This window comes from Camelus ferus, chromosome 12, assembly GCF_009834535.1.
Source record: "Camelus ferus isolate YT-003-E chromosome 12, BCGSAC_Cfer_1.0, whole genome shotgun sequence".
Classification (NCBI taxonomy): domain Eukaryota; kingdom Metazoa; phylum Chordata; class Mammalia; order Artiodactyla; family Camelidae; genus Camelus; species Camelus ferus.
This window is the reverse complement of record NC_045707.1, coordinates 37740690-37757555: the sequence shown is the minus strand read 5'-3', so window position 1 is coordinate 37757555 and position 16866 is coordinate 37740690. Positions and strand designations below refer to the sequence as shown.

The 16866-nt window shown below is 35.6% G+C and overlaps 1 protein-coding gene across 5 annotated transcripts in view; it reads left to right on the top strand.

The window, feature by feature from the left end:
* The window catches only part of POLR3B (RNA polymerase III subunit B), a 105325-nt gene that overhangs the window by 18881 nt on the left and 69578 nt on the right, over positions 1–16866 (top strand). For all 5 annotated transcript variants that reach the window (XM_006193711.3, XM_032493416.1, XM_032493420.1 and 2 more), the window contains 3 exons: positions 5135–5257; positions 10259–10378; positions 15015–15149. In XM_006193711.3, coding sequence (XP_006193773.2) covers positions 5135–5257; positions 10259–10378; positions 15015–15149 — 378 coding nt within the window. The remainder of the gene's footprint in view (positions 1–5134; positions 5258–10258; positions 10379–15014; positions 15150–16866) is intronic.

Here is a 16866-nt window from a genome sequence, read left to right as displayed (position 1 = left end):
GACAATTTTATCTATGTAGAATTACATCTCCAGCAGAGGGCAGTATGTTACCATCCATCAGAAGGACTTTTATGGAAGATTTCAGTGCTTGAAAATGCAGACGACTGCTTTCCTTAGACCAAAAATTCTAAATTAATTATAATTAAAAATAAATTAATTATAATCTTATAGTACTCACATGGAAAATGGATCATTAGACACATATATGTGTTAAAACCAGAAAACCTTTATTAAGTACTTTTTTGGCTAAGTGATAAAGAATTGATAAGACAGTTACCTCTATCAAATTTGTTTAATATTATATTGTAAATGTATACATATATTTATAACTGACTTAAATCCTTTTTAGAATAGGGCAATAAATTAGCAATGTGCATTTTTACATAATCAGTGGTTGAGATATCAAACTTCTCCCTTTCTGATTTATAAAATAGTCCTTGCATTGTAAAAATTCAGAAAGGCACTAGAAAGTATAACTATGTTCTTGGATTTTTTTCCCCCAAGACCTTTTTGCCTTTGCTTTTGTAATATACACATTGATTTTATTTTTTTCACTTAGTAGTGAACTGTGACTAGTTTTCCTCATCTGTAAATATAAATCTACATCATTATTTTTAGTAAGTATTATATAGAATGCTTATATGTGGTATAATCTATTTAACCAGATTTCTATAGAGGAATATTTTAGGTGTCATTTTCCCTCAAGATTTCCCTCTTATACACAATACTGTGTGTCCTTATATATACATGTTTGTGCGTGTTGCTGATTATTTTGTGAGACTTAATTCCTGGGAGTGGAATTATATATTTTTTTAAAAAAATTGGTGCATGTCATTGAATTTTTCTCCTGAAACATAAATCGTTACATTCTAATCAGCAATGTATAAGAATGAAATATTTTAAAATTTTCAGTTCAAATAAGTTAACTAAATATATTGGTCACACATAGTCACTTTTTTTGGTCTCCTACTATAGGGATGTTTTGATAAACTTGTTTGATAACCACTATTAAGTCTTTTCCACCTGTGAGGCAGCATAGAATATTGACTATCTTAGATGGCTCTAGGTTGAATTCCGGCTTCTCCACTTATTGGCTCTGTGACCTTGGGCTTTCCCAAGATAGATTTCCCAGTCTTCCTGAGTCTTGGATAATTCATGTATACAGTGAGCATTTCACCTAAGAGGGTTGTTATGAGGAGCAAATGAGATAATATATTTTTTGAAAAGTAGACTGTGTAGAAAGACGATGCTGTTTCTCTTTGTTTGATTCTCCATTTAATGTCAGAAGCCCAGGAAAGTCAAGTAAGATACCAGAAAAGTCACCTCATTTCTCTTTTTGTGTTGTGTGGCCCTAACACTAGACCTTGACAGTCATTAGGACTTGATGGTTGTTGATTGTAGCCAACAATTGGCCAAAAGTGACAGAAGCAGCAGGGTTTCCAGACTCCATGCTGAGTCTGAATATGATGGATAAAGCTTTTAAGACCTTGATCAGCCTTATTTATGGACTTGAATCACTACAAAGGTTCTCCTGCCCATGAATCTTTCCCACTTTAGATTTTGCATCCCTCAGTATTCAGCAGTTGCACTCTGATGGCATCTGCAGTCTGAAAGTTTTTATGGAAAAGAAGACAGATATCAAGGGTCCTGGGTGTTGTATTATGTTGAAATTTTTGATCTTTAAAGAGAAAAAATTACAAGTGGGCCATCACAGTTCTTTTATTATCTGCTAGGACTGCTTTTGGTAATGTTGACTTCTGTCTGCTTTAATGAAAAATTAGCCATTTCTGAATTTCAGATATTTTAAGAACTTACCCCCTTTCCCTTCTTCACATAATGTATTTCAACATATCACCGTTAGCCTGGATATCATACTCTTCTGCTCATTAGTATTCTTTCTGTCTCTAAAAGTCACACTTTTAGTTGCATGTAGTTGGTCTCCAAGGAGAAGACTTCATGCTACTTTTTAAAGAGCATCTCCCCTTATTTTTATTCTTATTACTCATTGCCAGACTGGGTGACCTTCTGCTGAAACATATTATCTCTGCTGTTTTTTCATAAGGTTATTGAATAGCATTCACTTTTGACTTATTAGGTGAAATGATTTCAGATATCTGGAGTACAAAGAGTTCTGTATAAAGCTAGTTTTCAGATGTCTGAATTATGTCTGTAAAGCAAAATGGTTGGGCATTTTGCTGTCGTTTCCATAGCAATATGTCATTTATTTGTAGCTGTGACTTCCGAAGGCTAAATAGTCATAAGGTCAGTTCCATCTTTGGAGCTGGAGCACTGTTGATGAGAATCTGACTGAGTTATCTCCCTGTGTTTCAGTGATTTGATACGGAAAGCGTTTAGGCCTTTTAAAGCAAAGTTTTGCCACTGATCATTCTTTTTGCACAATTGTTGTCATTTACCGTGTGCTTGGCATGTCTTTGCTTCAAGCTTAGAACTACCTGGAGGGCCTAATCAGTCTGTTCAGATCCATGTTAGGCCACTTGAGAGTTTTGTACAATTAAAAAATTACTACTTAGATCAGCATCAGGACAACTTGAAGTGACAATCCATATGTCAAATAAGGAAGGATTTTTTTCATTATTAAAACCAAAATAGGCAATGAAGTGTATAGTCTTTTTTACTTGGAGATTACTGAACTAAAAAGCATTAAAATAATGTAGTTGGCCTTCAGGAGATTTTGTTGTGAACGTGCCTAAAGAAAGGGGACTAATCCGGAAATCCGCTGCCATTTCAGCTCCAGGGTTCTGTTTATGTCTCAGTGAGACCTTTTCCTCCTGTATCACTTTGCCTGCTTGGTTTGGCATCTGTCCCCAGTAGGTCAGTTTTAGTGTCTGAGCTTTCCTCTGAGAGGTGAAATGCCTTAGTTACAAAGTTTTATATCAAAGATTTTAGAGAAAAGTGACTAGATTCTACTGCAAATTATTGCTTTAGGTTTTTTTGTTTGTTGGTTTGTTTTTGTTTTTTAGTATTTGAATTCTGTTGAAACCCATGTAACATTATTTTGAGAGATTGACAAGTAAAAATTAACCTATATTCTAATTAGCTTTCTACAGAGAAATAGTCTCATCCAGTATTTCTGACTGGGTATGGCAGACCAAGGAGAAAGTGTAGATAGTTCTATATATGCCATCACCATCAGAATAGATGCAACTCAGTGTGTTTGAGCAAAGGATAATCTAGCTTTTTTTCATGTGTTTAAAAATTAGAAGTGATCATTTTTAAGGACTGCTCTTTAATCCATGAAAGACTAAGTGTTTTAATGAATTTCTTTAATTTTTAGAGTTTATGTCTAGTGTCCATTTGAATAAATGCATCATATCAAATTAGAGATAAAAAGACCTAAAAATTAACGTATAAAGAAGAGATCTGTATACTGGGAATTTCTTTATTTGTTCACTAAGCAAAAATTTTTTTAGAATAAAACAAGTTGTACACTTCAAATATTTTCTTCAAAGGTTAAGGGATTTAATTCCTAAAGTTGGTCTGTTAATTATCTGTGCTGAATAACAAATTATAGCAGAGTCTCCGTTGGTCAGTTGCTTGGTTGAGTGGTTCTGGCTCAGGGTCTTTCATGAGTCAAGGTGTCAGCCAGGGCGCAGTCGTCTGGAGGCTGGGTTGGAGCCGGAGGGCTTCTGTGGCGGCTCACTCACCATGGGAAGAGTTCCTCACCACGGGACCTTTCCACAGACCACTTGAGTGTCTTCCTGATGGGGCCGCTAGCTTGCCCCAGAGGAACAAGCAGGAGGCTGCAGTGCCTTTTATTACCGAGGCTCCAGTCATACACTGTCATTTCCACCTTTTCTCTATAGAAGTGAGTCATTAAGTTTAGCCTACACTCAAGGGGAGGAGAATTGGTCTTTATCATTTGAAGAGAGTGTCAGAGAATTTGTAAATATTTTAAAAACCACCACAGTTGGCTTATAAGGGACATAGGATGTATTTAGCTCCCTCAGAAAGCTTCAGAACTTTCAATAAGTTGACATCTGATCCTAAGATAGAAATCTTACTTATGCAGTACAGACAACTGAAACTCAGATGTTGACTGGAGGGGACTTGGTTTGCCCTCTCCTGGCAGAAGTGAAGAAGCTGAGGGGAGGAGGTGATGTGACAGTAGGGGCTTCAGGTCTGTTGTTGACATTCTCTCCTCACTTGAGGGAGAAGCCCTTTCCCTTGTATTAAGGATGATGTTCTTGATGTTCTGCACTGGAGCTCAGAATCCAATTTTCCCTTTGTGTCTCTCTTGTGTGGAGAAGAACTGAGAACTAGATCATCAAAGCTTAACTAGACAGTTACCCCAGTTCTGTTTTGTTCTGCACAGCTGAGGGAAGAATTTTAATGCAAATGTAACTTTTCCCCTAACTTCTAAAAAGCAGGTTACTTCTCTGCCAAGAGAGGTTTAGTAAGATTATGCTCTATTTCTTGGTAAGGCAGAATACCAGGTAAATGTGTAAAGGACTGAGCCTTGGTACCATATGGAATCTACCAAAGACCTGCATTGCTGTCTGCCACCTTGAAACACTTAAAGATAAATGGGTTTCTTAAACCCAAGTGTGTTCTTAGTTTTTAAGAAAGCTCCTTTAAAACCTACGTAAAGTATAGCTTGCTATCTCTAGAATAGTGAGGTAAAACATTGTTTAGGAAAATTTCTTTTATCCTGAAGTTACATTATTTGACAGTTCTCAGAAAAAATCTTGTGGCAAAACTAATTGGGATTCTGTTTATTTTCAGCCATGCATGTTTTCTGATTTACTGCTCTTTGCCTGTTTTATTTTGGTTTGTGTTTTTCAGTTTGCCTTTGTAATTGTGAGCAATCTCCAATATACCTCCCCACTTCCTTTTTTCATAGTGAAACTCATAGGATATTTTAAAATTATAGAAGATACAGTGCACATGCAGAAGTGCTTGAGAATGTTTGTTTTCCTCTTCTTAATCAAAATTTCTGTTTCAGGTTCTTCTGCAGCTTGGGCTATGGCTGCCAATGCCAGATGGCACCATTTCTGAAAAAAGAGCTAGCTTTTGCTTAGAAGTAATACCCACAAACAATGCCAAATTAGCATAAGCAAATGTCAGTGAGTTAACACAAAGCCAACACTCTTTCTATCTTTTCTTTCCTTCCTAGGCCATGGGTGTTGAGAGTGACCAGGAAATTGTGCAGATGATTGGAACAGAGGAGCACGTGATGGCTGCATTTGGGCCCAGTCTGGAAGAGTGCCAGAAAGCTCAGATTTTCACACAGATGCAGGTGTGTCTTTTCATGTTTTCCTTTGCTATGAAAGGGAATTGGAGATTTAGTGCTGCTCATTGATAAAGCATCAGATGCAGTGACTTTTGGGGTATGGATTTGGGAAGGATGGATGTTGGTGAGACGGGAGGAGTGGTAGAGATGCTTCTTTAACTCATTTTTTTAGGAATTGGAGGAAGGAGTTTGCCTAGACTAGTTATCAGCCTATGGTGTCAAACTAACTTAGAAAGGTGGCCAAGAGGCTTTTGTTCTGATACAAAAGCAAGTACTCTTTTTTTTCCTTATTTGCCTGAGTGATACATTTTTTTAAGCTACAGAAACTCTACTGTAGGAGGTTTTTTGTTTTTTCATGCATTTCTCTTTAATATTCCTTTTTATTCCCTACCTCCAGTTGCTTTCAGCATTCAGTTGTATAGGATCTGTCCCTTCTCCTGAATTCTGCATGTTACCAGCAACAAAGGCCTAGATCAGAGTCCCCTTTCACTAAAGAGCCTTTGTTGACTTGCTTAGGCACTCCTAGTTGGAACCTGTGGACTTTAGGACAAGACTCAAAGATGAAGATAGGGAACTATATATATATGCTAGACATAATAAAAATAATTGCACTTCCCTTCCCATGTGACAGGGAGCTCTAACATACTTAGGATTTTTACTTATATATTTGTAAAGTGCTTTGCTAAGTGTAAATCAGTAGTGACATTATTTGTAGCCATCCTGGGAGATAGGAATTCCGTACTATAGAAGCACAATAGACACTTCTTATTTATCCATATGTACATTGTCTATTCTGTGGGCTGCGTACAATGAGGTATAAATTCCAGGCTGCTTTTTTCTTGTCACCTAGGATGCTCTTAGAGATAGCATTTTCCTACTTAATGATCTGTTAGTACATGTTCTAAAAAAAAATCAAACCAATCTTGTTAATTTCATAGGCTAAGCCAAACATTTAGGAAGGTTAATTGTCATATGTAAGCATACATAATTCCAAAGCACAAGTCAGTAGGGATTATTCTCATCACTGCCTTCTTCCCTTTCTGTAGTTAATTAGCAGTCAACTCTAGTTATCAGGCCAGCAGCATCAGGAAAAGTTATTTGAATTTAGGAGATTCTATTTTTGGTCTTCACTGAAAGTGAAATATTTAGTGATCATGCATCTTTGTTATCAGCTGAAAGTATTGTGTCCAGAGGTTCCAAGAACATGAAGAGAAAATGTTAAGAAATACCCAGAAATTGGCTCAATTTTGGTAGATAACACTCTGTGCTTTAAAACTATGTAATACCTTGAAAGAACAATTTACCTTAATGATACCCCAGTGAATTCAATGAGATCCTTTATTCATTTTATTACAGATATCATCATTGTTGGCCAAACAACCCTAGCATCGTAAAGCTATTTGAGCAAGGGCTAAACAGTGGGTTGGAAAATCATTTATTTCTCTTAAATAGGTACTGACAGAAAATTTTAGCTAATTGAATTAGAAAAGTTCAGTTAAAAGAGGAGAGGAATATGCAATTAGTTAACTTAAGAAAGACAAATGTTCCTAACATGAGAAAGACAAACAGGAAGTAGAAGTTTGAGATGACTTGTTCTCTGCATGCTGGATTAAAGTGAAGATTAATTATTTGCAACCATTAAGAGGTTACAGAGGCACATATAATCCAAAATGGTTGATAAGTTGTAAATATAAATTAGGGCAACATGAATATTTTATGTTATTCTAAATGAAAATGTAGCAAGTATACTTTATGTTACATAATAGGACTTCTGACTGCATGGCACTTCAGTGAAGTGCTTAAAATCTGTGTTTGGTTTTGTTTTTAATGCCTCCCTTTTTAGTCTCTTCTCCATTTCTTCTGTTCACAAAGCCTTTTTGCTATTATATTGGTCACGGACGTTTCATATCATCATTGCCAGGGGCTCTGATACAGGGAAGAAATCATTTATTACCTTTTTGGGAGGATAGGATGCACTAGGGGTGTCATCTCGGCCTGCTTATGAACAGATTGGGCTGTTACCCCAGCCCTCACACTGTAACCCCCTGGCAGCTTTATTAGGTCTTCTAGGGAAAAGGTTGCTTCCTGCTACATCAGAAGGGATACTTGGTTCCATGTACTCCTCTATTTCTTCCTCAAAAAGTGAAGAATCTTTAGCCTCTTTCCCAAGGTAACTAGAGGACCAAAATTTAATGAAGATAGCCTTGTTTAGGGAAAACTGAAGTGCCTGCCTATTCATGGTCCCAACAACTGTTGACTCGCTTTAATTAGTTATCTAGTTGTTATTAACTACTAGGTTACTGCAGCGTCTGTTTTAAGGGTCTTATTTCATCTTACACTCTTACCTTACACATCTTACCTTTTAACAGGGAAGATCCTAGATTTGATGTGCAAATCTTAACACAGGAGTTGCATTCCATTCCAGACACTATACTAGTCATTAAGAATCAAAGAAAAAAATGACAGACACATCACATAGTAAGAGAGACAAATGTGTAAATAGATAATTAAAAATACAGTGTAATCTGAACATGAATGGAAGTACTCAATTCTTTGTACATAAGGAATTAAAATAGCAGAGAGAAAGGAGTGTAGTTAGGAAAGGCTTCAAACAGGAAGTGATACCTGATCTAAGTTTTGAAGCGTGGAGAAGAAATTTCCCAGACAGGTAATTGGGGACAGGAATTCCAGGATAAAGAATCAGGGATCCCAGGCCTTTCTTCTGACTAACTGAAAGCCAGTTTAAAAAAACAGAAATGCATTCATTGCTGTTACAAAATAATAAGAACCATATGATGCTCTTCTTTTTAAACTTTTTATTATGGAAACATTTCAACATATACAAAATATACAGAGTAGTATTATGAACCCTCATGTGCCTGTCACCCAGCTTCAACAATTAAAAACAATTTGCCTATCTTGTTTTGTCTAGATCTGTACTACTCCCCACCTATTGATTAGCTTTTAATATTTTATTTTTAGTACTCATTTGTACACTGCTATGTATAAATCTTAACAGCATAATTTTTATAAGGTACAGAATATTTCCATTACCCCAGAAAATTCCCTCATCCCCCTTTATACTCAGTTTTAACCTCCATCCTCTGATTTTTTTTCCCCACTGTTCTTATTTTTTCACCATAGATTAGTTTTGCCTGTTCTAGAACTTTATATTTGGAATTATGCAGTATAAGCTCTTTTGTATCCAGCTTCTTTTGTTGAGCATACTGTCTGAGATTCATCCAAGTTTTTCCTCTTTATGTCATTCATCCATGTACCTTATTCCTTTTTATTGTTGAGTAGTATTCCATTGTATGAATATACCACAATTTGTTATCTTTTCCTGTTGCTGGACATTTGGTTTGTTTCACTGTTTGGCTGTTATGAATAAAGCTGCCATAAACATTCCTGTGCAAGACTGTGCCTGAACATTTTGGCATTTCTCTTGGATAAATAGCTAGGAATGAAATTGCTGGATCGAAAAAGCAGTGTGTATATAACTTTTATAAAGTTGGAACTGCCAAATCTTTTTCCAAAGTTATTGTACCATTTTGCAATCCTCCCAGCAGTGTCTGAGAATTCTGATTGCTTCATATCCTCACCAACTTTCAGTGTTGTCAGTGTTTTTCATTTAGCCATTCTAGTGGGTGTTTGGTGGTATCTCATTGTAGTTTTAATCATGCATTTCCCAGATGACTAATGATTCTGAATACTTTTTCATGTACTTATCGCCTTCCTTTGTGAAGTGTCTCTAAATATTCTGCTCATTTTCCTTATTGAGTTGCCTTTTTATTGTTGAATTTTAGTCCTTTTTAAAAATTATTTATATATCCTGGATATAAATCCCTTGTCAGGTTTATGTATTGCAAGTATTTTCTCCCAGCGCATTGCTTCCGTATTCATTATCTTAACTGTAATGAGCAGTTTTTAATTTTGATAAAATCTGATTGTCGAGAGGGTGTTTTTCATTTGTTTGTCTTTTGTGGTTATTGATTTCTGTGTCCTGTTTAAAGTAATCTTTGCTATCCCAGGAGCGGGAGCATATTCTCCTGTGTTTTCTTCTGGAAGTGTTTTAATGTTTATATCTAAAATCCATCTTAAACTAATTTTGCTATTTGGTGTGAAGTAGGGATCGAGGTTAATTTTTCACTTTATGGATATTTAGTTGTTTTTGACACCATTTGTTGAGAAGACTTTCCCTTGCTCATTGAATTGCTTTGACACTTTTGTCAAAATTGATTGACCTTAAACGTGCGGGTTAATTTCCAGACTTGTTTTTCTCTTCCATTGATCCATTTGTTCTTATCCTTGCATCCCATTGTCTTGATTACTGTAGCTTTGTAGTTAAAAATCACATAATGTAAATCTGACTTTTTCAAGATTGTTTCAGCTATTCTAGGTCTTCTGCATTTCCATATAAGTTTTGGGATCAGTTTTTGTTTTTTACAAAGCCTTCCAGGAGTATAATTAGCAATTTTGATGTATCAGTTTGGAGAGAATTTTAACTGTAAGCCACCTTAACCACTATTAAATGTTCCAGTCCTTGAAAATGGCATAACCCTCAATTTATTTAGGTTTTGTTTTCTCTCAGCAATGCTTTATAGATTTCAGGATAGAAGTCTTATATGGTGTGATTCCTTTTTGAGAGGAAAAAAATACTACCACGAAATGATAACTATAGACTGGGATTCTCTCTGGGTGGAGGATGAATGGCTGATATACACATCTCATCTGTATTTCCTGAATTTCCTACAGTGATCATGTATCAATTTATAGTAAGGAGACAAATTATACAGGAAAAAGGGAACCAGTGTATCAAACAGTGTATAATGTTATTTTGTCATTGGTTTATGACAAATGTTGATTTTTAACTAGGACCAATTCAGCTTTCTCTATAACCAGAGTCCTTGTCTCTTCTGCTCATAGTGTTATATATGGGTAGCTGCTTAATAAATTCCCTCTGATGATGTCACTCAAATATAATTATAATATATTCTGTTTTTATAGGCATTAAAATATATAGGGAACAAAGTAAGAAGGCAAAGGATGTGGGGAGGTGGACCAAAGAAAACCAAAATAGAAGAAGCAAGAGAGCTCCTGGCTTCTACCATTCTGACCCATGTACCGGTGAGTAACCCCTTTGCAGCTGTGAGTAATGATCACTGTGTGGTCCGTGCATTAAAGTTAAAGAATTTTGAATACAACTTTACATAAATTAAAGCTTAGTTCCTTAAGAAAGGAGAGAATCTAAATTGGACCCTCCAGTGGACTACCCCACCAGAAATAATCTTCCATTATCAACAGTTTATTTGTACTTATGTTAGCTGCACTGTATCATAATCTGATCGTGTTTACTCTCTTGGCTCTTCTTTCAGTCCAAAATTATAGTTTTTTTAATATTCATACATATATTAGTTCTGCTGTTAGATTCACTGTTTCGAAGGACAGGGATGGTGCCTTAGGTATTTTTAAATAAATTTAAATAAGCTTATAGTGCCTTGCCCATATGGACACTTTTTTTTTTAATTGTGGTAAAATATACATAACATAAAACTTATCTTTTTCAAAAAAATTTTACCATCTTTATGTGTTCAGTTCTGTGGCATTAAGTACATCCTCACTGTTGTGTTACCATCACTATCATAGATACTTTTATTAAAATACTGGATGGCTGATCCTCTAGACCTTGAATTTTAGGTTCACATTGTCTAGCCTCCTTCACTTACAGTGAAGATGCTCAGGTCCAGAAAAGCTGCATGATTTGCCTTGCCACCCAGCTAGTTACTGGTCATAGAGAGAGAGCTAGAATCCCATCTTCTGACCCTTGAAACAGTGCTTAATATTTATTTAGTTAACTTATCATAAAACTGAGATCAACCATGTTGGCAAGAATCATTTTTCCCCCACTCCCATTTAATACATATGCTACTCTTTCTAAATTATAAAATTGTTAGTCAGACTATCTTGTTCACCAAATAGTCTGGTTTATGATGAGTTACCATGTGTGTTATTCACAAATGATCTAATTGAGGGTTTGCAAACTCTACCTTCAGGGGCTGATGATAAGTAATGGAAAATTGGGAGAACTGTAGAAGTAGACAGTGACTCCCTAAACACAGTAAGATTCAGTTTTCTTATTTTGATAAACACCTTGTTAGCCAACTAATATGGGTCTCTGATTTTGCCCTTTGGCTGCCATTTATTTGTGTGTCCTTGATCTGATTCAAATAATTAGAAAGTCTTAATGTTAAAGCTGAACTGAATTGTAAACTCTTTTAGATGATTAGAAGGACAGTTTAAGACTCAAAATAGCAAAAATGAATAGTAGCAGCAACAAGGGCTTTAGAGCCAGAGAGATAAGGGTTCAAACCTGATTTCTTACTTCCTGACTGATTTAAATTTGGGCCAGTCAACTCTCCTAAGCTTCAGTTTTCTCATCTGTACAGTGAGACTAATACCACTTCCTCACAGGGTTGGTGTGATGATTCAGTGATGAGATGTACGTAAAGCCCATGGTTACTGGCTCCCTGACATGGCCATAGCGTCCCCACTGGGGCCTCGCTTAGCTTGGTATGATAACTGAGGAGACCTTTAGGTTAAAGAGCCTTAGCTGATAGAATGCTAGCCAGAACGACATTCATTAAATTGATAAAGCTGAACATTAGCACTTTTGTGTGGCTGCAGTGGGCCTAAGCTGTTTGTTACATATAATCCAGGGAGTAGTGAAGTCAGAATAGATAAATCAAGAAAAGATTTTCATTTTCAAGAATGGGTTAGGGCAATATTTACCTAAGTATACTATTAGAGGGGATTTTAGATGATATAAAGACATTTTAATTTAAATAATTACGTACTTATCAGAAAAAATAGAACTAGTACATCAGATCCATTTTTGTGGTATTTGGGGTTTTATGATATAATTGTGTAGGATGAAGCTGATGAGGCTTGCTTAAAAATTACTTGCTTTAAGTTGACTAGAAATGTTAAGTAATTAGTAATTTAAGTGTTACAGAGCTGTGACAGTAGTCCTGATAGTGGTGCTTGATGATTGAAATGTAGAAGGCACTGGTTCAGATGTTTCTACATAGAGGGAGAAAGATCAGCAGGACACTGCAGTCCCCTGCACTTGTAACTTGAGGGTGACCTGCAGAGGTTTTGGCTCCGAATCACGGCCTCTCAGTTCCTTGGAGGCAGTGGTTCTCGAAGTGCGTTTTTCAGACTATGCAGTAGAATCAGTGTCATCTGGGAACTTGTTAGATGTTCTTGGACTCTACCTCAGACCTACTGAAACAAACATTCTGGGGAGGGTGTGGCCCAGCAATCTCTTTTAACAGGCCCTGCAGTGATTGTGATACACACTAAAAACTGGAAACCACTGCTCTAAGCTTTTGCCCCACTGCCCCAAGATGCCTAGGACTTCTTTTTCCTCCAAGATAATATTAAAAGGACTTCAGAGTTTTAGTGTCAACAATTCTGTTTCAGTGTTCCAAGCTCATTTGGTAGGTCTTTTTTCTCTCCCTCTTTCAGATAATCCAGAGGTTAACACTCCACAACAGGATATCCGAACTATTATTGGCATTCTAACAACAAGTGATGTCAGTTACTAGATTAAAGGATTCCTTCTCTCCATATCAGTAGGAAAAATGGGCTCAGTATTAACTTATTTTTTCAATTTAGACCTAGCATTTCCTTTTCAGTACAGGCTAAATGAGTTAATGTTCAAGTGCTTTTTAAAGTGCAGTGGGCCATCTGCTACAAATACTCATATTTATTTCTACTTAGAAATGTCGTGGGAGAATCTGCCAGTATTCCAGCAAAATAAAAATGTGATATGGACTTTGTTAAAAGTTGAAAATTTGGTTAATGAAAGTTTGCATTTTTTTATTAACAAAAAAGGTAAATACAACTGTAAGAGTAACATGTTCATTGTAACTTGCCACATTAAAATAAGGGGAAAAAAAAAAGAAGTAAAATAGATGTACCTGAATGGAGGACCATACAGTTTTGTAAAATACCAATTGAGAATGTAAATTGCTTATAGCTGCCCAAAGACTGGGTTTTTCTATTTAGTGGTAATTGGTGTTATGGTTGTATGGTTGTTTTTGTTTTTTGTTTGTTTTTGCTTTTAGGGATGCACTAGAGATTTTTCTTTTTAAAGAACTAGATTTATTTCCAGAAATAGGCTCACAGACATAGAAAACAAACTTACAGTTACCAAAGGGGAATCGAGGGGGAGGGATAAATTTAGAATTTGGAATTAATGGATACACACTACCATATATAAAATAAACAACAAGGACTTACTGTATAGCACAGGGAACTATATTCAGTCTTGTAATGACATATAGTGGAAAAGAATCTGAAAAAGAGTGCATATATATGCATATAACTGAATCACTTTTCTGTACTCCTGAAACATTGGAAATCAACTATACTTCACTTAAAAAAAAAAAGGTAACAAAGCAAAGAACTACATTTATTCCAACCTTTTTTATTGATGTAACTGTTTTGTGAGTGCAAGATGACAAAATAGCTTTCAGGACTGCTTTTTCTTTTACCACATTCCAAAGTTAACACATCCCAAAGTTCTCAGTAATAGAAAGAGAATAAATTGACCTAAAGAAGAAGTGAAACTTCCTTTGGAGGAGAATGAACTTTTTGAAACATATACAGAAATTTCTAACATATTCAGTATAATTCCTTATTAGCAACTAGTTGCTGTTGTTCTTTTAAATCAAGATCCCCTGAATTAATCTGTGATAGTGATGAACTTAATAGGAACTCATTGGGATCTTACTCAGTGATTAAGGAAAGTAAAACAAAGTTTATGATATGAATCTTCTATAGACAAGCCTTAGATAGTCCTTAGAATTGGCAGAAGCTTAGGCCATACTCTCAGACCTTCTCATTTTGGATGTAGAGAAAGAATTTACCCATTACCTCAGGTTTTGTCTCCCCACACAAGCAAGTTCAATGATTTAACCAGTTCTCATTTAGCTTACTGATTGGGCCAGATTGATTAATGTTGATTTTGATTGTACAGGAGAATATTAAATGAAATGTTTGCAGCAAATTTACTCATCAATCCATTCATTCCTTCCATAGATATTTGTTAAGTCCTGACAGTATTTTAGTACCATTCCTGTTACTTATCGCTGTGTAAGAAACATTTCCAAAACTTAATGGCTTGATATAACTGTTTATTGATCTCTCATGGTTCTATGGTTTCACTGGGCTCATTAGTGGGGAAAGAGGGTCATATTGGGTCTCATGAAGTTGCAGATAGGGTCATCTGTAGGCTCAACTGAGCCAGACATTCAAGATGGCGTCTTCACTCACATTTCTGGCTCCTCAGTGCTTTTCTAGTGCATCCTTTCTCCCCAGCAGAGTATCCTGGACTTCTCATATAGTGCTTAAGGACTCTTAAGAGAAAGAAAGTGATAACTGCTAGTTTATAGGCCAATCCAAAGGGAATGATGGGTTCTACCTCTTAATGAAAGAATGGCATGAAACAAAAAGAGAGAGAAGGGGTTGATGGTGGTCGTCTTTGAAGAAGAGCTACCACGGGTATTGAGTACAAAGATAAAAAAGTCGTTATCTCAGCTCTCAGAAAGTTTAGACTAGTTGAATTTCTTTGAATAGCGAGAATCATAACAATTCATTATTTTCTTATTTAAGTATTGTAACATTGGTTCTTTTCTTGAGACACCTTAAATTTTAATGTGCATCATGTTAAAAAATTGTTTTCATTTCTGAATTACAGGTTAAAGAATTCAATTTCCGAGCCAAATGTATCTATACTGCAGTGATGGTGCGAAGAGTAATTCTGGCCCAAGGAGATAATAAAGTTGATGACAGAGATTATTACGGTAACAAGCGATTGGAGTTGGCAGGACAGGTGATTTAATTATTTTATGTCAGAGATCTTATTTTGTTTTCCTCAATAAAAATTAATTTAGCATTTATTTTAGATAGGGAGGAAGAGACAGCTGAATGGAATGTAGGTTTTCTGTATTTGAAGTATACATAAACATTTCACACATGACTTACTATTTCTTTGACTTAAGAATTTCTTTAACTGTGAAACTGTTTTAGTGCTTTAAATGTGTTAATAGTATGTTACCTGTATTACATCTTTAGTTGAGATGTTTACGTTCATTCTGTTTAATGTAGGAAATGAAGTATGACTTTAAGTAGTACCATTTATTCAATTGACAAATATTTATTAAACCCTTTGTCATGTGCCAGGCATAGTTATAGGAACTGAGCATATGGGGGAAATAAAACACAAAGGTCCCTTTTCTTTTAGTCTGTATAGTCTGGTGAGAGCGAAAGATGATAAACTAAACAATCCCCTAACCTTTCTGATGACATAGTAGAAGTGGGTTAGTGAGGATGTCATTTTAAATCTTAGCCTGATAAATTATATCTTATTTTGAGAGTATGTATCCCTTCCAACTGGGTAGCAAGTGTCTAAAAGTCTTCAAAACTTCATGTTTCAGCATTTAGATCAGAAATTGCCTTTAAATCAAAGCTAGAATACAGACCTGGCTGCTTTTGATATTTTCTATCTTTGGGTTTTAAAGAAGTACCTTGGCGTGGTGGTCTCTGTTAATGTCCTACTTAGGGTTCACTAAGTTCTTAGGTCTGTACGTTTATGTCTAACCAAATATGAGACATTTTTAGGCTTTATTTCTTTAAATGTCTTTTTTGTACTATTCTCTCTTCTCCTTCTGACTCAAATTATACTGGTAGGCCCTTTGATATTGAGGCTCTGTTATTTTATTTTCAGTTTTATTCTGTTCAGATTGGATAATTTCTATTGGTCTGTTTTTGGGTTCACTTACTTTTGCTTATGTTGTCTCTAACATGCTATTCACTTGTCCAGTAAATCTTTTAGTTTAGATACTGTATTTTTTGGTTCTAGAAATTTCATTTGGGTATTTTTTAGCTTCTGTTTCTCTACTGAGATTTCTTGTTTGTTTATTACTACAACCATCTTTTCATTTACATTCTTGAATTTTAACAGCTGTTTTAGAATTTTGGTCTAATTCCAACATCTCAGTCATCTTAGGATCAATTTCTTGACTAGCTTTTCTCTTGAATATGGGTCATGTTCTCCTTTTTCTTCATATGTGTAACTATCTTGTATTGTATCCTAAGGGACAATGTGGATGATGAATTGTAGAGACTCAGAATTCTGTTTTATTCCTCTGAAGAATGTTCAGGCTTTTGTTTGCTTTAAGGGAGTCAAGTTGTCTGTAAACCTCTGAATTGTGTGTCCTTGCAGCAAACAGCTGAAACATTCTGTTTAGTTCTTTCAGTTATAACTGGAACATCTTGCAGCCCAGGATTTATGCTAAGTTTTATAGTTCTCCTTTGGGGTCCTTTGTCAGGGGCAAGTTTGGAGTCAGATTTTACAATTTTAGAAGAAATTGTATAAGGGAATAAATTGTCTTTGTTAGTATGAAGTATATTCAAAGCAGTATGTCTTCTTACTCAGGGGGATTTAATCAGTTAAAAGGGTGAGTTGCTACAGAAATTGACATATGCCTGCCTTTGTGTATGTGCTTCTTAGTTATGAAAAGTTTCTTGCATATAAGACTATAAATAAC